The 25,194-nt window shown below is 40.0% G+C and overlaps 1 protein-coding gene across 1 annotated transcript in view; it reads right to left on the reverse strand.

Moving 5' to 3' along the window:
• Nucleotides 1-450: 450 nt before the first annotated feature.
• The window catches only part of nhsa (Nance-Horan syndrome a (congenital cataracts and dental anomalies)), a 126,213-nt gene continuing 101,469 nt past the window's right edge, over nucleotides 451-25,194 (reverse strand). The window contains exons 2-9 of the mRNA XM_060937792.1: nucleotides 22,803-22,955; nucleotides 22,316-22,416; nucleotides 21,734-21,796; nucleotides 16,866-17,049; nucleotides 8,263-8,394; nucleotides 5,364-8,135; nucleotides 5,116-5,239; nucleotides 451-4,991 (exon numbers count right to left, since the gene is read on the reverse strand). Of these exons, the coding sequence (XP_060793775.1) occupies nucleotides 4,412-4,991; nucleotides 5,116-5,239; nucleotides 5,364-8,135; nucleotides 8,263-8,394; nucleotides 16,866-17,049; nucleotides 21,734-21,796; nucleotides 22,316-22,416; nucleotides 22,803-22,955 (4,109 nt within the window). The 3' untranslated portion in view covers nucleotides 451-4,411. The remainder of the gene's footprint in view (nucleotides 4,992-5,115; nucleotides 5,240-5,363; nucleotides 8,136-8,262; nucleotides 8,395-16,865; nucleotides 17,050-21,733; nucleotides 21,797-22,315; nucleotides 22,417-22,802; nucleotides 22,956-25,194) is intronic.

Genomic DNA, 25,194 nt, shown 5'->3' on the forward strand with positions numbered 1-25,194 from the left:
AATTTCACCTTTAAATTTACTGCTAATCCTAGAGGTTCACATACTTTTGCCACTCACAGATATGTAATATTGGATCATTTTCCTCAATAAATAAATGACCAAGTAGAATATTTTTGTCTCATTTGTTTAACTGGGTTCTCTTTATCTACTTTTAGGACTTGTGTGAAAATCTGATGATGTTTTAGGTCATATTTATGCAGAAATATAGAAAATTCTAAAGGGTTCACAAACTTTCAAGCACCACTGTATGTGTGTGCTTATTGCTCACTTGTATGTGCATGTGTGTGTTCACTGCTTCAGATAGGTTAAATGCAGAGGGAATGTCACTGTTCTTGAGTGTACATGTGAAAAATAAAGGCTTCTTCTTTTTTGTTTTCTTTTCCTTGTAATCATCCTTAATCATCATTATCTTTAATACGTGTAATTTGACATGAAAGTACACACACAGTGTTGTTTAAAGCAGTCACATTTATTGGCGTTCTCTGTACACACACACATACACACACACACACAGCAGCAGCAGCAGCTCATCATGCTGCTGCACAGCTTAAGGGCATAATTTCCACAAAGTTTACTAAAAATAAATACAAGACTCAAAACAGCTCCAAAAAATATACAAAAGCATGGAATTCATGTAAACTCTGAAAACTTTTTTTTTTGTACAAAATGTAACATTTAAAAAAAAAATCAAAAGTCTCATATATATACACAAATCTGTACAAAACTTACAAAAGTGATGCTTACTGGTTGTTCAAAGCTTTCGGTCAGAGTGAGGCATTGCTCGTACCAACACACACACACACACACACACACACACACACACACACACACACACAATCAGCATTAACAATGTTTTTCTCACCGTCTGTGTGAGTGCTGGTGTTATCGTCTACAGAAATGTGCCCGATGTGTGTTACATGCACTGTTACAACTCTTTTGAGTGTCACAGCCTTTTGAGGAAGCTCAGTTTACAAACTCAGATTATTATTATTATTTTTTAAGTATAAAGTTTTACTACAGCAAAAGACAAAACTTCATATAGTCATCTGTATCAGTGCAATAACACAGTCTAGCATGTTAGAATTAATATTTTTCTCTGCGTTTTTGCATTTTTTGTATAAACCGACATTAAATCATCTCTCGCGCTGTAATTATTAGCTTTGTTAACAGATTTAGCAAACTTCTACCATTTCATTTTATCCAGCTAAAGCGTAAACAACACAGACTCCCAAACGGCTACTGGAGCTACTAGACATACAGGGTCTTAATTAAGGCTTCAGCACTTCATACTTGTATTTATTTATTTATAGTTACACTTAATGTCCATGAAACCATAGCAGCTACAAACAATTATGCCCTCACCAGCCTCTCATTTTTATAAAAAAAAAAAGTTACAGAGCAACTCTCCTTACAGAAAACTTTACGTATGTATGTAATATAAACTTGTAATTTGTAGCTGCGCTACTGTAGGAGCTGCTGTTATAGAAAATTGTTACACGGTTTTGTTGAATACTCAGTTTTGATTGGTCACTTACGGATTTCTACGGCCTGTTATTTCTGTATAACACACCGTCGCTATGGACCACGTCATTAGCACAAGCAGTAAAATCATTTTAAAATCATTTATAAATTAATATTTTGTGTCAAATGATTAATTTCTTTCCTAAGTAGTCATGGGTGTCCTGTATCACACTGTTTGGGTTTATTTCACAACAATGACCAGCTCACTGTACATTATCCCTTAATTAATCAACACCTTCTGACCAATCACAATCCAGAATTCAGCAGTAATGTGATGTAACAGCGTTTAGTCTACACAGGGAGTAATTTAGGATGTTGTGTTACACTTTACCTTAATAATCTAATAAACAATTATTATTATTATTATTGCGGAATGGCACGGTGATCTAGTGGTTAGCACTATCAGCTCATACTAGCAAGAAAGTTCTGGGTTCCAGCCCAGTAGTTGACCGGGGCCTTTTCTGTGTGGAGTCTGCGCGGGTTTCCTCTGGGTGCTCCAGTTAACTGGCTACTCTAAATAGCCCATAGGTATACATGTGTGTGAATGGTTGTTGGTTTGGGGAAGCTGCGACAGGCCTTGCAAGCCAGCAGTAAATGGATTGTGCTCACAATAGATGCAGACTACCTCATAAGAGGCTGGCTACAGGCCTACAGGGCATTGACAACATAATTATTATAAGTCTCCTCAGGCAACTTGCCTTGCTATAGACAGGGGGCACCACTTCTACCCATCCCTTGCACTGCCTTGTGCAACCCCAGTGACTGGGTGTTTTAACCTAATCTGCATGTCTTTGAAGTAGGAGGAAACCCATGCAGACACAGAGAGAACATGCAAACTCCACCATCAGCCATGAGGTTCAAACCCATAACCTTCTCACTATGAGGCAACAGTGCTAACCAGTGCACTACCATGCCACCAAAACAGTTATGAACAAAACAGAGCAACAGGTAACTTGGAAAAAATGAAACCTGAAATATTTTGGACTATTACAGTGCTCCAACCATCAGGATTTGGCAGCTAATAGGACACGCTAGCTTATCATTATTACATTAAAGTGGTTAAAGTTTTTTTTTTTTTTTTCAGACCAGTGTTGGTTTCTTCAACAGAGCTTAATAATCTGACGGAAAAAAAAAAACAAAAAAATGTTCTGCTAACCATACGCTAGAAAACTTTTCCAAAAAAGATTTTCAGATTTTGAAAATAATTTTAAAAGACTAAAGTCTAACAACGTGTCATTATTCACAGAGTTACAGAGACCTTACACCAAAGGACTTTTCAAGTCGTTAACTATGATTTTGCAGTGTCAATGTTTTCATGAGCCAAGACGAAAAATAATATTAAACACTGTTGATTTTATCAGAATGTCAAGATGAGAGAAAAACTGGTTTAAGACAGCCATCCTGACCACCTCACACGAGACTGTTGAGATGATGGGTGTGACAAAACTCTCAAGATTTTATTCCAACATTGTAAATTTGTCTGCGATGCAGAAATCACTTGAAAAGTCCTTTGGTGTAAGGCCAACATTAAATGTTTCATACATCAATTAGCAGGATCTTTTCAAAGGATTCATCCCTTACCACCGAAACTAAAGGAGGAAAATAAGTCGTTAGTTCTGTTTTTGAAAAACTACCAAATTCTTAAAAGTGGATCTTCAGCCTCTCATTAACAAACCCTTGAATCTTCATAATCTTGCTTATAGAAACTGTCTAAACATTTCTAAAAACCTAAACTAAAAGACTTGCTCTTTCTCTCACACACATGACTTTACTCTTAATCTGTACATCTTGGTTCATAAGCTTTTTTTTTTTTACATTTCTAATCCTTCTTCCTTCCTATCTCAAGTCACTCTTTCAAATGACATTACAAACGCCAGTTTTTCCTGACACACACACCCACACACACACACACACACCAATCTCAGCACAATCCTTTAAAGCCTGACTTAAATCAAAACCTTCTGCACTTAATTTAAACCTTATTACACCTTGGTTTGCTTTTCCTTTTGTTTCTGTTCAATGATGTTGAATATTTTCAGACTGAGCAGGCACACACCTCTAATATATTACCTGTATTACTACTGATACAGCAACAGTCACAGGATATCTTTTTTTCTTACCACTGAACCAATTAAAAAAGCCTGGTGTATGCATCTTAAAAGAATTTGTAAAAATGAGTTGACTTGATATGAGGCCAATTTGATATAAGCACACGTTGGTTTTATCAAAAATTAGAAATGGTGTGTCGCTTATTAAGTTACAGGAGCTTAACGTGACGAGCACACACAAATAGGAATACACATCTAAGCAATCTACCCAGAATTATTGTGATATTGGCCGAGATACATCTACCAATTTTGTGAAATATTATATTTTTATACAAAATGGGTTTGAGTCTTTGCATATTTATTTTAGGTTACTTAAAAGTACAATTCGAAAGAAGTGCAAATGGATAGCAAGAATAAACCTGCAAAACTTTTTTTTTCCAAGTGAGGGTCATTTCGAGCGAAAGCCAGATCGATCTTCTGACACATATTTTAAAATATTTGTGCAGCAAATCAACTCATTGCTACAACAGTGTAAAAGGCCACCGATTGTTCTACGTTTCTTTATCGACAGATTTATATTTATTTCACAGTTAAGCCCATCTTAAATGTAATAACAACATTTCTAAAATTTGCTTTTCCGCATAATGCTAATAGTATTATAAACATTGCTGCATATACCTAGATTATTTCATTGCTGTAAACATTGTTTTCCTCTGGGCTACAAAAGGGCAGTAAATTAGCACAGGTTTAAAATTGCTTAAACCAATTAAAACAACAACAACCAGCTTTAGTAGCTTTCAAAGTTTTCTTTTTTATAAACACCTGGTAGAAGGTGTGTTCATTTAAGAGGAACGGTCATCATGTGGACTTCCATCTGAGTTTTCCGTTTCCCCTTCAGAAATCGCCTGCATGGGTGTTGTGTATAGCCGGCTACGTGTGCTGTAACGACTGCTGTTTGCAGCTGGTGGTAACCTTGAACGACCTTGTCTGGAAGAACTAAAAACTTTTGTGGAGAACCCCTCCATGTTGGCTTTTGGGTAGGGGCTATGAAGAACTTCAGCTGTTTTCTCTGGAGACTGTTGCTGGAATGGCGAAGGGAACCCTTCAGGATGCTTTGTACCTTCCGACAGGGGGTCACTGAAAGTTCTCAATGCAATGGGACTTTTCAGGATCTCAGTAGCTGATATGCGATAGCTAGAATCAGAGCGACTTCCCCTTTTAAGAAGAAGTTGTTTGAATTCCTCGTTGGAGGTGTTGGACTTTTTTACACTCCTGTATATTTGGCTCGGTGCTCGTTGGGTGCTTGTTGGCATAACAGGGGTACTCGGGGAGGTAGCAGGAGAGGCAAAAGAAGCACCCAGGGAACTCCGAACAGCCATTTCTCCTTTAGAGTCCTTTCGGCCGAGGACCTTCCTTTTTGACCTTGAACAACAGATAGTTATAGATTACAAATTTATCGATAGCATCCATTGGGTATTTGGTAAAAAGAAAAATACAGAATTCTTTTATTACTACCTACAGGATAAACCTGACACTTGAAGCATACCTGTGAATCATGGCGAAGAGATCCTCGGTTGTACGAGCTTTAGTGGGGGAAAGGAAAACACAATCCTCCTCAGTTGTTGACTCATCTGTCAAAGGGGATACTACCAGATCACTCGGTGTGGATTCTGCAAACAAATTCAACAGTACATCTAATTTGATTTGAAGAATACATTCAAGTTGTCTTGCAAGCAGATAAGAAGTTAGCCAGGAAGGGTGTTTTGATTTCATGGATTCTGGAGTAGTGCTAACCTTTGCTGAAGTAATCCTCTGTATCAGGTGTAGACACTTCCCCCATGGTCTCCTGTGAAACACTTCTGGTTGGACCATCAGATGACGCTGATTCCTCCCCATGATTGCTGGTATCACTAATTGGATCTATTTCTGATGATTCCAGTGATGAGTGAAGGATTAAATCAGCCACTTGATCAAATTTCTCAGATCTTTTAGAGAGTGTACCATCATGACGATGCGGTGATACTGTTTTTGGACTTTCTTCTATTGACTCAAACCTCACTTCCTGTTCCTTCTCTGTCTCCATGCTGCTCTGAGGTAAGAGTTCCTCTGGTTCAGCAGGTACCTTTTGACTCTCTGATATGTCTGTCATCATGTCATCTTGGCTCACTTGCTCAGAAGTTGTGCTGAAAGCAGTCATGCTCCAAAGAGGTGCTGGGGCTATCCTGTCAAATCTGTTTTTTGTAAAGGAAATCCTTGGTTGACTCCCAAACTCTGGTCCATCTGGAGGAGTAAATATGGATTCACAGTTATCTTGAGAGAGGGATTCATTGGTGAGAAGTCTGTAAGATGCAGGCTTCCTGGTCTCATTGAATCTGCTTACAGTGGGTATCTTGGGCTTAATGGAAGCATCTGTGCAAGGTGGCTCATGGCTTTCTCCACCAGGTTTGCTAATTGAACGTAGCTGAACAGAATGAAGCATCATGGGGGTGATTTCCAAAGGACTGGTGTTGCCAGATTCACCACTTTCAGTTGTGGCCACAGCTACTTTGTGTTTAATGTTGTTAAGAATATGGATGTGGTTTCTGTAGGAGAAAGGCTTTTTGCCATTGTGAAGGGTACTTAGGTTGAGATGGGTGGGGGGTATAATAGGTAGCTCAAGGTCCTTTTTGGATGTGTGCTTCTGCAGTGAAGTGAGAGATGACTTCCTCTCTGGAACTTTTGGCTTCTTCTTTCCACCAATGGGGGACAGAGGAGTAGGGTTTGGGAAAAAAGCAGATGAAGATGTTGGTGTCTCAGATTGGCTTGAATAGCCACTGGAAGGGGATGCTAGATTTACCAGCTTCTCTGGGGAGGGCAGTCTAAATTCAGTTTCTACAGATGGCAGTGAAGGAGTGGTAGCCCTCGAGCCAGACTGTGACTCTGAGCTCTCTTGTGACTTCATGCATTCGATGACCGTCGTCCCAGTAGCAGTGCTGGAGTTTGACAAAGATCTGTAAGTATCATTGGATTTCAAGTCATTAACTAGCCACAAGTCTGCACAGTCAGAATGGACAGCTTCCTCATTCTTTAATGACTTTTTGTCTTTTGAACCAAGCAAAGCCACATCTGGAATCTGATTAGAAATCTCTTCACCCCAGGCTTCCACCAGCTCCTCATCCTCTGGCTGGTCAGAGGGGTCACTTGATGCCAGTGGTGAATTACTGCCCTTGGAAGACATCAGTAAGTTCTGCTCACTTGTTATCTTTGGTTTACTCCTTTCAGGAGCCAATCCAGCATTGCTGCTAATTTTCTTTAATGACGAGCAGCGTTCTGGAGGCAAAGGCTTCATCTTTGGCTTCCTTAGAGAAAGACTTCGTCTCCCATTTGATGCATGACCTCTGTACTCTTCATTTTGCTGTTCAACAGATGCATATGTGTCATATGTGAAGATCTTACTACCTTTAAGACCACAGTCAAAGTGCATAGAGGTATAGTAGCCCTCGGCATCCACAGAGAAGTGCGACATAGTGTCAGTCTTGTCAGAAGGAGGCTTATCTAAGCTCTCGATTGTGGCTATGCTAACAAAGCTGGGGCACTCAAGGCTGCCTTCCCCTTCCCTAGAGCATTCAGGACTGAAGTCATTGTGGCAGGAGCTGTTGTGCCTATGTTGAGGATAGCTCCAGTTGACTTCACTTGCTGTGCAAACTCCAGCATCATCAAGCATGTCAGTTGCAGTGGAACCAAAAGCTCCTGTTTGGTGACCCTGCAGACCTTGCAGCCTGTCTCCAGCGTATGGCTCAGCAGAGTCTTCAGTAATATTAAGAGCTGTGTTGAGAGACAGCTCTGAGTCACAGTGTGTCAGTGGTGGTGAGGCAGCATGAGGAATCGTCTCTGATGTCTGCGAAGGGCACGTGGAACTGCTGCCACTCCAGTTTCCACTGGAAGACTGGTGATCCTCCTTGTGGTCCATCTGGCTGGCCAGAACTCCAGCGTTGGAGTGAATAGGGCTGCTGAATGTGTCAGAGCTTGATGAGATCTCATCAGTTTTACAAGGCAGATGGGACCGACCTCGCTGCATCCATGTGTGCTGCGGGCTCTCAGCATGCTGATTGAAACTACCTAGCTGTCTCTCTTGCTGTACCTGGTCATCAGTGCTCTCTTCATCTTTTAGCATGTTCTCTACTGTCACTGGAAGGAATTCTTCTCCTTCAACTGGTGAAAGCTCTCTGATGTCTTCGTCATCATTATTGCTGTTGATTTGGACTTTATGAAGTAATCGGGTGCCTTCTCGAGGAAGGCTATGCGAGCGCAAATGGGAGTTGATGGAGGTGGCAAACATGGTATCTGAACTGTCTGGCAGCGACGGTATGTTTCCTGTAGAATGGGAATGTGTAAAGATTGCACTCTGATCCCTCTTAGCTCTGATCCGTCTACGAGATGGTGCAGCAACAGCAATCAGGAAGTCTTCTGTCTGACAGCCAGAGTCTCTGGTGTTGAGACGAGTGAGCGTGAGGTCCTGTTGGTAAGCTTCCGGGCTGGAGTGCACTATTGCTGTCTGCTCACTAGCCAAGGGAGACTCATCAGAGTCTGGAAAAGAGGGAGAATACCATTTATTAAATGATTACCAGTAATTGTAAAGCATTGATCAAAAGCAGTAAAATTATACTAATTGTGATTAGATTTAAAAAACAAAACAAAAAAAAGGTTTACATGCCTAAGTCTTGCTGCACTTGTCTGGGAATGCCCGTGATAGTTTTCCGTCTTCTCAGCTTCCGTCTCCTCTGTAGCATTGACTGCGAGTAGACTAGCGAGCAGCGAACACTGGCATCTCTGTCAAACCCGGCCCCTGTGAAGAGCGCCAAGACATGAGGAGCTGCTCTCTGCCAAACCCTCCCGTTTCTCACACTCTGCCCTCATGGAAGATGTTAACTCTAGCTGGTAACTGTATCGTATATTATTTCCCACAATATACATAAACCCAAAATTTGCTACTTTGAAAAACAGATCATGTTGAGGTTTTTTTTAAAAATGGTGGTCAAAATGGTTGAACAGATGTTTATGATCAGTGTTTATGGATGGAATTTAGCGTCGGGCACAATACACAAATTCATGCAAGGGAAAAAAGGGGCCACAGCGATGGAATTACAACAGACAACTGTTACAAACACAATAAAATCTCTCTATATAATAATAATAATAATAATAATAATAATAATAATATTTTCCACCAAAATCTATTAACACACAAGAAGACTCACCCAAATTTTCTAGTATTACTCATAGTGAATGCAAGTTAGTTGGGGTTGATTAGCTATATGGAGCTTTTTTAATAAACATTATTCTAATTATTTTCATTGTTAACAATTATGGATAAAATATGCATTAAACCCAGTCAAGAATGGATCAAATATCAAACAATGAAGTGATTAAGAGTTGGTTAACTTTATACAAATTATTATAAAGACCATTCCCTGTTAGAATTTTTGGGTAAAAATAATCTCTTTTAGCTTCCATTCCAGTCCAGAGTGGATTAATTCGCTCGGCCGCTTTTGTAATTTTAATGCAGCTAATTAGCATGCGCGGAGTAGTGTCTCACAGCATTGCATTTCCTGGCACAAATTAAGGACTGAGGGCAGCCAGAAAGTCGTCAGCTTTTATAACATGACTTGCACATTTGAATTCAAATCCTCGTTTATTATTTCTAAAAATTATTTTAGCCTTTTTTTTTTTAAAGTAGCTACCTAAACCTTACAAAACAAACATCTATATACTTTCTCTCTTTCTTCTGTAGTGAATGGTGGGTTTGGGAGAGATGAGGGATGGACATTAATGGACATTTAAAAGATGTCTCACTGAGGAAGGCAGACGCCGCCGAGGGACAAGCAGCGACGGAGGAATCCTCTGAAAATAACACGCACAGTTCAGCGCATGTGCAAAAAAAACCCCCAAAAGAACCTACAAATTTGTCTGTGTGAAAGGAGAACTGTACCACAGATCTACACTGAGAGACGGTTAAAGATAATGACTAGCGTAAATGTACTAAGAGTAACCTTAATTAATAATCCGGCAATAATCACACTGCTAGCTCAATATTCTCAATGAAATTTCGAGCAGATTTAAATAGGTTGAGAGTCTTTCAATAATTGCTGTCTGAACTTCTAAATCTGATTATTTTAACAATCGTAATGAACAGTCATGTGAAAAAGAAAGTACACCCTCTTCCAGTTACATGGTTTTACCAATCAAAACATCACAAAAAATCATCTGATCCTTACCAGGTCCTAAAATTATGCAAACCTAACCTCAGGTGTAAAGCAACACACAACAAATTCCACCATATTATTATTTATTTAACAAAAATGAAGTGAAAATGCAGAATCCATGTGTGAAAAAGTAAGTACACCCCATGATTCAATAGCTTATAGAACCACCTGTTGCAGCAATAACTTGAAGCAATCGTTTTCTGTATGATTTTATCAGTCTCTCACATCACTATGGAGGAATTTTGGCCCACTCTTCTTTAGAACATTGCTTCAATTCATTCATGTTTGAGGGCATTTGTTTATGTACAGCTCTCTTAAGGTCTCGCCACAGCATTTCAATTGAGTTGCGGTCTGGACTTTGACTTGGCCATTCCAACACCTTGATTCTTTTCTTTTTCAGCCATTCTGCTGTAGATTTGCTGGTGTGCTTGGGATCATTGTCCTGTTGCATGACCCAATTGCAGCCAAGCTTTAGCTGATGGATAGATGGCCTCACATTTGCCTCTAGAATACTTTGGTATTCAGAGGAGTTCATGGTTGACTCAATGACTGCAAGGCGCCCAGGCCCTATGGCTGCAAAACAAGCCCAAATCATCACCCCTCCACCACCATGCTTGATGGTTGGTATGAGGTGTTTGTGCTGATATGCTGTGTTTGGTTTTCGCCAAAAATGGCGCTGTGCATTATGGCCAAACATTTCCACTTTGGTCTCATCTGTCCAAAGGACATTGTTCCAGAATGCTTGTGGCTTGTTCAGATGCATCTTTGCAAACCTAAGCCATGTTCTTTTTAGATAGAAGAGGCTTTCTTCTGGCAACCCTTCCAAACGAGCCATACTTGCACAGTCTTTTTCTAATTGTACTTTCATGAACTTTAACATTTAACATGCTAACTGTGGCCTGTAGAGTCCTACGTAGATGTACAGTAGTTCTTGGTTTTTTTTTGCAATTTCTCTGAGTATTGCACAGGCTGGGCAGCACGGTGGTGTAGTGGTTAGCGCTGTCGCCTCACAGCAAGAAGGTCCGGGTTCGAGCCCCGTGGCCGGCGAGGGCCTTTCTGTGCGGAGTTTGCATGTTCTCCCCGTGTCCGCGTGGGTTTCCTCCGGGTGCTCCGGTTTCCCCCACAGTCCAAAGACATGCAGGTTAGGTTAACTGGTGACTCTAAATTGACCGTAGGTGTGAATGTGAGTGTGAATGGTTGTCTGTGTCTATGTGTCAGCCCTGTGATGACCTGGCGACTTGTCCAGGGTGTACCCCGCCTTTCGCCCGTAGTCAGCTGGGATAGGCTCCAGCTTGCCTGCGACCCTGTAGAACAGGATAAAGCGGCTAGAGATAATGAGATGAGATGAGATTGCACAGGCTGACCTTGGAGTAAATTTTTGGGACATCCACTCTTGATTGGCAGCTGTCTTGAATGTTTTCCTCTTCTGAATAATCTTTCTCACAGTAGAATGATGGCTTTCAAATTGTTTGGAAATGGCTTTATAACCCTTCCCAGACTGATGTGCAGCAACAGTTGCTTCTCTAAGATCATTGCTGATGTCTTTCCTCCTTGGCATTGTGTTAACATACACCTGAGTGCTCCAGACCAGCAAACTGCCAAAACTTCTGGTTTTTAAGAGGTGGCCACACTTGCTGACGATCAATTAATCAAATTCATTTGATCAGCAACACCTGGCTGTTAATTGCCTTCTGAATTTCTATGGAAGCAGTAAGGGTGTACTTAATTTTTCACACGCTGCTACTGCATTTTTGGCTTACTTTGTGTAAAACAAATAATGGCAGGGTGAATATGTCATGTGTTATTGGTCATCTGAGGTTGTATTTGCCTAATTTTAAGACCTGGTAAGGATCAGATGATTTTTTATTATGTCCTGACACTTAAAACCTAGACTTGAAAGAGGGTGTACTTTCTTTTTCACATGACTGTATGCGTATATTTTATACAGGTTATGTTTACATGTTTATGCATGCTGACTGACAGAGTGGATGCAAAACAGTTTTGGGTTTTTTTCAGTGTGAGATGAAGCTACTTCACCAAAAAGTGGTAACCCTTTTTACTAATCTTTACAAGGAGTGCCAATAATCGTGTGTCATGCCTTCGCACGCTGGGCACGCCTCAAAGACTAATTACGCGCACCTGCTGCTGATTTGGAGCACAATCAGGATGCGCTTAAAAGGACGCTGAGAACTCATATACAGTGCAGAGAATTGCGCTGACTGTGACCCTTACTGAGCCATGTGTTGACATTGTCATTCTGGTTCCGGACTTTAGATTTGTGTATTTTGGATTCTGCTTTTGTCTGTGCCTCCAATAATCTGTTTGTGCCTTGCTCGACCTTTTTGTCTACCATTTATGATTCTGCCTGCCGATTAGGACTATATGCCTGATTGCCATTTTTATAATGAAACTCCTTCGCTCTTACATCCGCCCCCATGACGCCGATTTACTGACGTCGTGGAGGGCAGTGTCTTTTTATTTATATACATATACAGTTGTGGTCAGAAGTTTACATACAGTGACATGAATGTCATCTTGGATATGAATGTCATGGCAACATTTGGGCTTTCAGTAATTTCTTTGAACTGTTCTTTTTCTGTGGCAGAATGTACAGCATACATCTTTAATTAAAAAAAATACTAGAATTTGGTGCACAAGTTTTAATTTTCTTTGGGTTTTCTGAAATCAACACAGGGTCAAAATGATACATACAGGGTCAAAATTTTACATACACTCACTTAGATTATTAATTCAGAGGTGCTGAAACTTCCAAAATGTCTCTTATCTTGCCAAGGCCGAGGTCTCTTAACTTCCTGTTAGTGATCATGATTGACTACAGCTGGTAGCTTCTCTGTGCCTTCATAAAAAGGGTTTGTTTACAGCACTCATTGGATTGACCAACACACAGTAAAATGGGTAAGTCCAAGGAGCTCAGTGCAGATCTGAGAAAGAGGATCACAGATATACACAACTCAAGAATGCCTCTTGGAACCATTTCTAAACAACTGCAAATTCCAAGATCAGTTCAAACAATTGTATGCAAGTGATTGTGAGGTGTAGTCACTTTGCCAAGCCACTTTGCTTCAAGAAAACCCAAACTGTCACCCTCAGCTGAAAGGAAATTGGTTTGGATGGTCAGGAACAACCTGGGAACCACCATGGCACAGCCCTGCCATGAACTGGAAGCTGAGGGATCACTGTCTACAGTTCAGATCACCATGGACTAAGAGGCTGCTATCCAAGAAATAATCCACTGCTCCAAAATTGACACCTTCAAGCTTAACTAAAGTTTGAAGCTGACCACATGGACAAAGAAAAAGCCTTCTGGAGGATAGCTGTATGGTCAGATGAGACAAAGATTGAGTTGTTTGGCCACAATGACCACCAAGTACAGAGGGACACTGTACCAGCTGGTGGTGGTGGTAGGATCATCATGCTCTGGGGCTGTTTTGCTGCCAGTGTAACTGGTTCATTCCACAAAGTGGATGGAATAATGAAGGAGGACTACCTCAGAATTCTTCAGCATAAACCATCAGAAACTTGAATATGACTTGGGACTTGGGAATTACAACAGGACAAGGAACCCAAACACGCATCAGATCTGGTTGTGGAGGATAAAGCAGGCTAACATTAAGCTTAAAACAAGTCCTGACTTCAACCCTGTTGAAAATATATGGACCGTGCTTATAAGTCGAGTCCATGCCAAGAAAAAAAAAAATTTAATTGAACTCTACCAATTTTACCATGAAGAGTCACGAAATATCCAATCAGAATTCTGCCAGAAGCTTGTTCATGGGAAACAAAAATGTTTGGTCAAGGTGAATCTTGCAAAGAGACATTTTACCCAAATATTAGGTGTGCTGCATGTATATTTTTGACCCTGTATGTATAATTTTGACCCTGTGTTGATTTCAGAAAACCCAAAGAAAATTAAAACTTGTGCACCAAATTCTAATTTTTTTTATTAAAGATGTATGCTGTACATTCTGCCCCAGAAAAAGAACAGTTCAAAGAAATTACTGAAAGCCCAAATATTGCCATGACATGCATATCCAAGATGACATTCATGTCACTGTATGTAAACTTCTGACCACAACTGTACAGTGGTGCTTGAAAGTTTGTGAACCCTTTAGAATTTTCTATATTTCTGCATAAATATGACCTAAAACATCATCAGATTTTCACACAAGTCCTAAAAGTAGATAAAGAGAACCCAGTTAAACAAATGAGACAAAAATATTATACTTGCTCATTTATTTATTGAGGAAAATGATCCAATATTACATATCTGTGAGTGGCAAAAGTATGTGAACCTCTCGGATTAGCAGTTAATTTGAAGGTGAAATTAGAGTCAGGTGTTTTCAATCAATGGGATGACAATCAGGTGTGAGTGGGCACCCTGTTTTATTTAAAGAACAGGGATCTATCAAAGTCTGATCTTCACAACACACGTTTATGGAAATGTATCATGGCACAAACAAAGGAGATTTCTGAGGACCTCAGAAAAAGCGTTGTTGATGCTCATCAGGCTGGAAAAGGTTACAAAACCATCTCTAAAGAATTTGGACTCCACCAATCCACAGTCAGACAAATTGTGTACAAATGGAGGAAATTCAAGACCATTGTTACTCTCCCCAGGAGTGGTCGACCAACAAAGATCACTCCAAGAGCAAGGCGTGTAATAGTCGGCAAGGTCACAAAGGACCCCAGGGTAACTTCTAAGCAACTGAAGGCCTTTCTCACATTGGCTAATGTTCATGAGTCCACCATCAGGAGAACACTGAACAACAATGGTGTGCATGGAAGGGTTGCAAGGAGAATGCCACTGCTCTCCAAAAAGAACATTGCTGCTCGTCTGCAGTTTGCTAAAGATCACGTGGACAAGCCAGAAGGCTATTGGAAAAATGTTTTGTGGACGGATGAAACCAAAATAGAATTTTTGGTTTAAATGAGAAGCGTTATGTTTGGAGAAAGGAAAACACTGCATTCCAGCATAAGAACCTTATCCCATCTGTGAAACATGGTGGTGGTAGTATCATGGTTTGGGCCTGTTTTGCTGCATCTGGGCCAGGACGGCTTGCCATCATTGATGGAACAATGAATTCTGAATTATACCAGCGAATTCTAAAGGAAAATGTCAGAACATCTGTCCATAAACTGAATCTCAAGAGAAGGTGGGTCATGCAGCAAGACAACGACCCTAAGCACACAAGTTGTTCTACCAAAGAATGGTTAAAGAAGAATAAAGTTAATGTTTTGGAATGGCCAAGTCAAAGTCCTGACCTTAATCCAATGGAAATGTTGTGGAAGGACCTGAAGCGAGCAGTTCATGTGAGGAAACCCACCAACATCCCAGAGTTGAAGCAGTTCTGTACGGAGGAATGGGCTAAAATTCCTCCAAGCCGGTGTGCAGGACTGATCAACAGTTACCGGAAACGTTTAGTTGCAGTTATTGCTGCACAAGGGGGTCACACCAGATACTGAAAGCAAAGGTTCACATACTTTTGCCACTCAGATATGTAATATTGGATCATTTTCCTCAATAAATACATAACCAAGTATAATATTTTTGTCTCATTTGTTTAACTGGGTTCTCTTTATCTACTTTTAGGACTTGTGTGAAAATCTGATGATGTTTTAGGTCATATTTATGCAGAAATGTAGAAAATTCTAAAGGGTTCACAAACTTTCAAGCACCACTGTATATAATATATATAAAATCGACAAATCACATCTATATTATTGTGATAAAAAAAAAAAAATATATATATATATATATGGACACGAGTGTGTTACTGGGAAATAAGCCACTTGTATTTTTCATACGAGCTACATCTGAGACATGGAGAACCAAAACCATGACATAAATCTCTATATGTCACTAGTGAGGAAATCGATGAATTGTCTGATAAATTTGGGTGCTTTTTGTTTGTAAATGTGTCGATTATAATAAAAAGAAAATCATATGTTGGGTTGAAGATATGAAGTTTATCTTCTCGTGTTGAAAAACTCACAATTTTCATCTGAAATACATCATGGATCTGAGTGACATATTTTCTGATATTTCCCTCCGATGATGTCACTCCCAGTGTTTTCCTGCTGACTAGACACGCATTGCCAAAATGGTGAACCGGTTCAAAATGAAAATTCTTTTGATTACCTTGCGTATTTTTTGTGGATGTGTCCAGAGAATATAAAGAACATTACACGGTGGCGTGAAGATATGAAGTTTATCTTCCTGTGTTGAAAATATTTTCACTCATTCGCTTCAACTCACTCGTTCATATATTCACTACTCGAAGATAAACTCCATATCTTTACACAACCATGCAATATCCTCTATATATCATATTGTCAAGCCCTAACATGTGCAGGGGAGCTGAAAGCCTTGCTAACATTGCTTGTGTGTTATTTACTCACATCCATATTGCTTTGATTTGGCTTGAACATAGTGTAGAGCTGGGTGATATTATATCAGGATAAATGATGTCACAGTACACGTTTCTGAAACATCATCATTGTTTATAACAATTACAAACTTGACCTGAAAGCAGACGATGGGATTCTTTGTTATATTTCCCACCCCTAAGATAGCGTATAGAGGAATAGAGATTTTCCGTTATGATTTAAGATGAATACTTGAAAAGATTGTTTATAATTTTCAGTCAGAATAATATGGATTTGGAAAAATTTAATCTTTCCATGGAAACACTGTCATTGATGTTTGGCACAGTTCTCCATTCAGTAAAGCAAAACCTGATTAAAATATGTAGCATCTTACAAGGTTTTATTTTTTACAAACAAGATGTTTTAGAACTCGCACATTTGGATAAGATTCACTAATGAACTCAATCACACTGAGTACTGATAATTACACAATCTGAAATCATGATGCACGACCCTACACAAAACTAGCATGAGGAAATGGATAGCTTAGCAAAACACTTACAGGAAGTAGCATAACATAGCTAGGATAGCATGAATTCACACAACGCTATCATGTTTCATATCTGCTTCGGGTGAATATGGTTTAAAAACGTTTTCTTGTATTTACCTGTGACATCAATGGGCACCACACATGATACAATGGCCTGTGACTGGCTCTTCATCCTGTCCTCAGGAGTGGGTAGCGGCAGAGCGATGCTCCAGTTGGTCTGTGTGTCCAGAGGGGAGGGAATGTTGGGAATAGGGAACTTGGATCTGTGACCCAAAGACATGGAATCAGGGTCGGAATCCACCTAGAAACATGAGAAACAACATGGTGAGGGTGGATATTTAAATCACAGTGAGAGAGAAAGAAAGAGAGAGAGAGAGAGAGGCTGTAAATCAGGGATCACAGTGTTAGTAAAGCATCTCTACGAATAAGAAAACAACAAAAGAAGACACTGTGTGTGTGTGTGTGTGTGTGTTTCCTCATCCTCTTAGTCTGAAGAGTTGTTCAGTATGAAGTTAAACACTTACCTCACAGTACATACAGAGTGTGAGCTAACTGAGAGTGCTGACAGTGTGTCAGCTTCCCATGTATACACAATGTACACACTCGCACACACCACAAACAGGGGTCAAAGTCAGGCGAGGCCTCAATAAATAGGGTTCACAAAGCAGGGGGTTACCACGGAAACTTCTCCCAAAGAGAATGATCTCTGTGTGTGTGTGTGTGTGTGTCATGAGAGGCAAAATCAAAGCAAAAACAGGGACCACTGGGACAGAGAGAGAGAGAGCTTGTAAAAAGTGGAAATGTCCAGAGGGCTTGGTAACATACAATACATACTCAATAATCAAACTCCTTAAATTCATGTCATTTTAAAACCCACCAATAAAATCACAGAAAAAGGAGGACAGTACGTAGTACTACATAAGAACTACAATGAATCAATATGAAGCGGAAACGGTAAAGTAATACAGCACAGGTAGCCAAGTTTTCCAAACTAAAATAAAATTAACTGAAATAAAATGAGATTATGGATGAAACTGAGGGAGTGTGGAACTGAGATTTCTTGATGACGTCACAGCGAAAGCCGCACATTTCTCTCTCAGACAGTCAGAAGTTTGTGTTGGTCTGTGGTTGAAACCACAGCACTCAGAGCTGCTGTGTGATTACAGCTTTCCACTTCACACACACTCAATCTCTCTCTCTCTCTCTCTCTCTCTCTCTCTCTCTCTCACAGACACACACACACACACACACACACACTAGTATCAACCTTGGAACCCTATAATTATAAAACACCAGGCTACATGTTTCTGTGTGTGTGTGTGTGTGCATGTATGTTCCCAGAAGTTACACTTCCCAAAACATTAAACACTATTAATAGTCATATTTCCAAACAATTTCCATCCAATTCCATCTAATAGATGGAAACATGTTATGTTTGGATGCAGGTCCAGAAGAAGAAAGTGCCAGGAAACCAGGAAATGAGGAGCGAAGGTTAAGTAAGGAGAGCATGATGAGGGGTTAGAGGTTAAGGGTTAATGATTAGAGATTTGAGATTAGGAGTTATGGGTTAGGCCTGGTGCACACTTTCAACTCGTAACCAATTTTTATTTTATTAATCACAAGAACCCAAACACCAGACGATTCAGTTGAGATGCAGGACCACACACCTAGTGATTGTGCTGAACTGCTACAAGCTCACGTTATTGTGTGTGCAGGTGGAGAGGAGAGTGAAAACCAGGATTGGAAATGTAGTTTTTTTATACATTCTCTGACCTTCCACTGCCTTGGAGACGCCACTAAACATGATGCTGCCCAGTCAGCTCACGCTCTGCTCAATATTCCATCGCTGTTCCTTTCACACTACACGATTTGATATTTACAATACTAAATGAGGGAGGCTCCAATCGAGTCAGTGACCTTAAGATTATGTCTGTAAAAACTTCACACTACTGGATTATGTGGGCAGATAATCGCTTCCAGCCAGCCTCAAATCGGGAACACCCCCGCGATTATCAGAAGGGGCAAATCAGACCCAAAATTGGCCCAATCATCCTCTAGTGTGTGGCCAGCCTTAGGGGATTAGTGATTAGGGTTAGGGGTAGTGGTTAAGGGTTAGGGGTTAGTGATTAGCGTAAGGGATAGTGATTAAGGAATAGGGTTAAGTGATTAGGCTTAGGGATAGTAATTAAGGGACAGGGGTTAGGGATTAGGGGTAGTGGTTAGGAGGTAGGACTTAGTGATTAGAGGTTAGTGATTAGAAGCTGGGGTTAGTGATTAAGGGTTAGAGGACAAGGGTAAGTGATTAGGGGTTAGTGATGAGGGGATCAGAGGGGGTTGTGGGATAGGGGAATAGTGACTGTGTTAGAGATTAGGGTTAGGGCTAGCACTTAAGGGCTAAGGATTAGGGGTTAGAGCTTAGGAGTTAGTACTTATGCATAGCTGCCAACTACTACGAATAAATCGTATTTATTACGATTTGTCGTTTTGATTACGAAAATACGAATTTACTACAATAAAATACGATTTTGCCAATTTTCATGGGTCATTTTCAAAGTCTATCACCAGTGGGATTCGTATTTGAACCCGTTGTCTTTCAAACTGTCTCTGTGCGTATAGGCCAACGCTCTGACCAATCAGCGCAACAGTGACTGTGATGTAGTCAGAGCGACAGAAAGCGGGGGGGGGGAACCATAGACGCCGCATTCTGCATAGAATCATACGTCATCCTCGCCGCCATATTGGATGTGGCAAAGTGGAGATTCTTTTAGACAGTAGCCGAGAATAAAGATGCCTCATTCATGTGCTGCGTTTAACTGTACCAACAGGTTTACCGTCCAAATGAGATCACATGGGATTACCTTTCACAGGTGAGACTGGAAAAATACTTTTCAATACTGTTCCTTCAATCTTCAGTTTCCCAGCTCATCTCCACCGGGTAGGTGTAGAGTTATAAGCAGTGAGAATTAGATAATACAGTGCCACACTATGATGAACGTTTTTGAACGTATGATGAATGTTTTTAACCTTTCTGAATGTGAAGGAATCAGTGATGTATTTTGTTTTGGTATGACGTTAGAACCTGGCCGAACTCAGTTTGGCGGTCATTCAGCTCACTTTATTCAATGAGAGTAGGTCTGTGTGGTGACTCAATAAATAAAACAGTAAATTTGTATTTTCATTCACTATTTCCAGTTTTTACATTATTTCCATCATTTATCATATTCAGTCTTGTAGGTTGGTTATTGTGGCCTCAGGTTTTGGTAGCTTGCTATGGTATGCTGACTGATTAGCTTACCTGAGCTATCTATCGCGTATCTGTCGCTAGTTTGCAGTGTACAGGGTATTTCGCACACTATTTATAACCATCACATTAAAAGTTATGTGTTGTTTTGATGCCTGTTTGTTTCCCAAATATATACGTGTGTGTCTTAATGGGTGAATAAAAGGCATCGAGTTAAATATTATTGTAGAAAGGGGCTTTATGAAGTTCAGTCCATTTACTTGCATTGGTTTACGGGGAAGATTTGCCACATCCAATATGGCAGACACTCTGACGTATCCCAGCAACGGGCCACCAGCTCAATGCGGCGTCTATGTTTATATGTCTATGGGGTAAACAAACAGCATGTGGAGAGGGACACCATTGGAGCGTCGAGTGTTTTGGTGAAGATTCAGTGATCATGGAATGAACGGAGAGCCTCTTCCTGCTCATGTTTCAACGAAAACTCCTAATTCTTCTAAAACTGATTCCAAAGCGGAGTCAAACGAGTGCTGTTCAATAGTGCTTTCTCCAGCGTCGCGCAGCCTTGTCATCACTCCTGCAAAAGCCTGCCCAAAGAATCCAAACAAAAACCTTGCGTTGTGATTGGCAGGCACGATTTGATGCCCGGGGTGTGTTGTTGTTTCTGTTCTGTTTGATTTGTAGTCATGTGAAGAAGCAAGTTGAAACTGACACTTTTTTTTAGCTGTTTCACTTTGTGCCAAGCATGTTTTGAGACATTTTTATGTTTGGTGTTGATTACAAGAGGTTCCTTTTATGTTTGATCTGTGCCAAATGGCTTTGATGATATATGTATTCTAGTTCCAGGTAAATTTGTTTCCATTGTTGAAAAGAACTTTGCAAATTAATGTAAGATGATAGTTTAGTTTGTAGAATAAATTTTGTCAAACTATTTTGTTTTGGTGTGATTTTTCAGGGTAGTTTTGCTAGAAAGCTTTGGCAGCGGGGGGGGGGGGGCCCGACCCCCCACCAAGACTCAGTACCCAACCTTGTATTACTATTTACAATTTCGGAATGTTGGCAGCTATGCTTATGTGTAAGGGTTTAGTGATTAGATGTTAATTGGCTAGGGGATAGTGAAGAGGGGCTGGGGTTAGTGATAATGGGTTAACTTGTCATGGGGTTAGTGATTAACAATACATCAGTCTTGATCAAGCGATAAGTTATAAGTGATTTGGGGATTAGTGTTATACAGTCGTGTGATTGGTGATTGACTGTTATGAGTGGTGAATAGAGGGTAGGGAATGAGTGGTTAGTGGTTGGGGATGGTGATTGGGGTTATGGGTAATAATTAGGGGTATGGGATTAATGATTAGTGGTTAGGGGATAGTGATTAGGGGTTATAGGTAGTGATTGGGGGTATGGGGTTAGTGATTATTAGATAGTCATTAGAGGTTACTGGTAGTGATTAGTGGTTAGGGTATTAGTGATTAGGGGATAGTGATTATGGGTTATGAATAGTGATTAGGGGTAGGGAATTAGTGATCAGTGGGTAAGGGATAGTGATTAGGGGTTAGGGGATTAGGGTCTGAGCTGATCTGACATGGCTGAAAGTTTCTAGATGAGCTTCTGTTAGGTCGGAATGGAAACCTGCAGCCTCACCAGCTCTTTATACATGAGCACTAATACACCTTGATTAGGGTGGAGGGGATAGGGGATAGGGCATAGTGTGGCTTGCTCAAGACTGAGCGCTTTGATGCTGTACCTGTCTGCTCCGGCGAGAGAATTGGCAACATTCAGTAGGGGAAGAGGATCGGACGCTTTCAAACTATAACACAAACAAACAAAATAAACCAATGACACAACCAACAACAACAACAAAGAAAATAAAACAATGACATCAGCACTTATAACATTTTTTATAAATGATTTGTCATTTTTATTTAAATAAAGTAACTGGTTACATTTCATTACACTTATTCCTTTTGTAGCTTTCAGTTTGTGTGCTGCAAAGAAACTGTGCAGAACAGGGTGTGTGTGTGTATGTGTGTGTGTGTGTGTGTGTGTGTGTGTGTGTGTGTGTGTGTGTGTGTAGACACTAAAAGTTGTTTGTAACAACCTCACCCTGTATAAAATAAAAATTCCATCACACACAGACACACCACAATACACACTCAGGCAGAAGACAGGAAGAGCATCATAAATAAACAGTGCCACCCACGCACACACAGTTAGACAGACAGAGACACAGAGATGGAAGGAGATAGGCGGACAGACAGACACAAAGATAAACAGACAGGGATATAAACAGACAGACAGGTTATTGGACACAGAGGTGTGTGATTACCATGTGGATTGTGTGGTGGGAGGGGGAAGTGGGTGTGGGGGGGGCTATCAAGAGAGTCACCCTCTGCTCTTGGTCACTGACGTCCTGTCTCTGCTGCTGACCTGTAAAAAAAACACACACACACACACACACACACACTAGTATCAACCTTGGAACCCTATAATTATAAAACACCAGGCTACATGTTTCTGTGTGTGTGTGTGCATGTATGTTCCCAGAAGTTACACATGAAGAGGAGAAAATCTGTGTTTCCCCTCATGTCCACTAGAGGGCAGTGTGAACATTAACTTACAGCTGCACTGATTACACAGTTTACGCTTAATAATAATAATAATAATAATAATAATAATATGTAAAACATTTAATATACAGTTAATGATCATCATTGGTCAGAGTTGGGTGCTGACAGATGATTAATGATTACAGACTGATTAGAGATTATTCCTCAATTATTGATGATTGATTAGTTATTGATGAGTGTTCGGACCTCGGTGTATTGCTCTCAGGCTCTGTTTGGCGTTGTGGTGAAGCTCCTCAACACACGGCGGCCGACTCGACGGGACGAAGACATTTCTGTGCAGCTGCCAAGCAGACTGGAAATGTTCACTGAGTTTACTCTCAACATCCAGACTCGATACAGCTGCAGAGAGAGAGAGAGAGAGACAGACAGAGAGAGAGAGTCTGTTGAAATGCTGGATCTTATCACCAAAAATCAGTAAGAAAACAGACCAAATATCTGAAAAAAATTCTTAACCACTCAAGGGGTGTGGCCTCTGTGCCTGTCAGTCATAGTGAAGGCCTGTGTGTGTGTGTGTGTGTCAGTTCCAGTGAAGGTGTGGCCTCCGTGACTCAGTTCCAGTGAAGGAGGCATGGCTTCTGTGTCTGTCTGTCTGTCAATCCCAGTTCAGGAGATGTGTCTTTATGTGTCAGTCCCAGTAAAAGGGGTGCAGCCTCTGTGTGTGTGTGTGTGTGTGTGTGTGTGTGAATCCCAGTGAAGGGAGTGTGGCCTACTACAGGAGGCATGGCATCTGTGTGTGTCTGTGATGTTGTGTGTGGGTGTAATGTGGATTTGAAGCCTTAAATCACCCCATGCTGTGTGCTGAACTTTTAAACTCTCTCTCTCTCTCTCTCTCTCTCTCTCTCTCACACACACAAACACAAACACAGCACTATGCTGTCTGGGGTTCCTCTGTGAGGACACTGATGTCATGTGAAATGCTGTAGGATGGACGGTAGAGAAGTTTTCATCACAGTTTTTGTTTAAACTCGTCCATGAAGACGTGGACAACGTGGTGCACAATAGAAACAGGTCATTACAGGAGGTAATTTTCTGTCGCTGTAAGACCCTGACATGATGTAATCTGATGTGATGACATGTTTACACACTTTTTTACAGCTCCATTCCCACGCTGGACAAGTACACAACTTAACAATGCTGATAAATGTATACTTTAACACACTTTCATGTGTGAAGGTGTACAGGGCGTCTCCATACTAACAGCATCAATGATAAATTCTAACTTGCACTTTGACCAATCAGAACTTGTAGCCCCACCCACTTGTTTTCCATTGGCTCACAAACCAGAGGTCAAAGTAAACACAACCAAAAACAAACACAAATATTTCACATTCTGCATCATTAAATTAATGCACATAGGTTCTTTTCCTTTTCTTTTTCATTCTATTTGTTTCATTTTGTTTTTTTTTGTTATAACATTGATTTATATTGAAAAGCTGTAATAATAAAAAAGCATTGAAAATTATAAAGTAAAGCAAAAAGAAAACCAAAAATATAAAAATAAATAGATTAATTAATTAAATAATTAAAAAAGGCAAAGGAAAATACATGAATACCGGTAAATCAAATGATTATGAAATTTATCTGTTATTATGTTATTAACTGCCATTTTTTGTTTAATTACTCGTCAATGGATTTAATTTATGAATTAATTTTTTCATGAATATTTAACATATTGGAATTGTTCTTTATCTGTCATTATTATTATTATTATTATTATTATTATTATTATTATTATTATTATTATTTTCTCTTTCCTTTTGTTCTTCACCATTAATTTTCATTCCTGTCTCTCTCTCTCTCACACACACACACACACACACACACACACACACACACACACCTTCTAATGTGTGAAATGATATGCCTGCAAATGTAGGCCACTTGGTCACTGCATCACACCCTGCTGTAAAGTAATTTATTCTGATAACTCATTTGGTTTTTACACACACACACACACACACACACACACACACACACACACACACACACTATAAATTCCTGTAGCCTATAAACAATTTCTTCACAGTCACACAAATCAAACATTGAGCCTACAAATTGGCTGTGTCCCAAACAATAGAGTTTAATCAAATTTTGTGGATCAAAACCTATTATCCTGATTGCAACTAAATAAAAAATTTAAACATGTGGCTCATATATATATATATATATATATATATATATATATATATATATATATATATATATATATATGAGCCACATGTTTAAATTTATACAGTATACACAGTACTTTAAAGTGGCAGTAGATCTAAAATGGCTTAAGAAAATGAAATGAAATATTTCAACATTAAAAAATACTATAAACTCGTAAGTCATAATAAATGAAACAAAGTCAATATTTGGTGTGAGACGACCCTGTGATGAAAAAAATAGTAGTCTCAGGTACAGTGAGTGAAGTTTGATAAGGAAATGAGCTGTAGGTTTTACTGAGCATCTTACAGAACCAGCCACAGTTCTTCTGGACACTTTGACTGTCACACTCGCTTCTTCATTTTGCAGCAAAACCGAGTAACCCTTATGTTTTCTTTTTTAATCTGAAAAGTAGAAATCTATAACAAAG

This window comes from Neoarius graeffei, chromosome 13, assembly GCF_027579695.1.
Source record: "Neoarius graeffei isolate fNeoGra1 chromosome 13, fNeoGra1.pri, whole genome shotgun sequence".
In the NCBI taxonomy this organism is placed as follows: domain Eukaryota; kingdom Metazoa; phylum Chordata; class Actinopteri; order Siluriformes; family Ariidae; genus Neoarius; species Neoarius graeffei.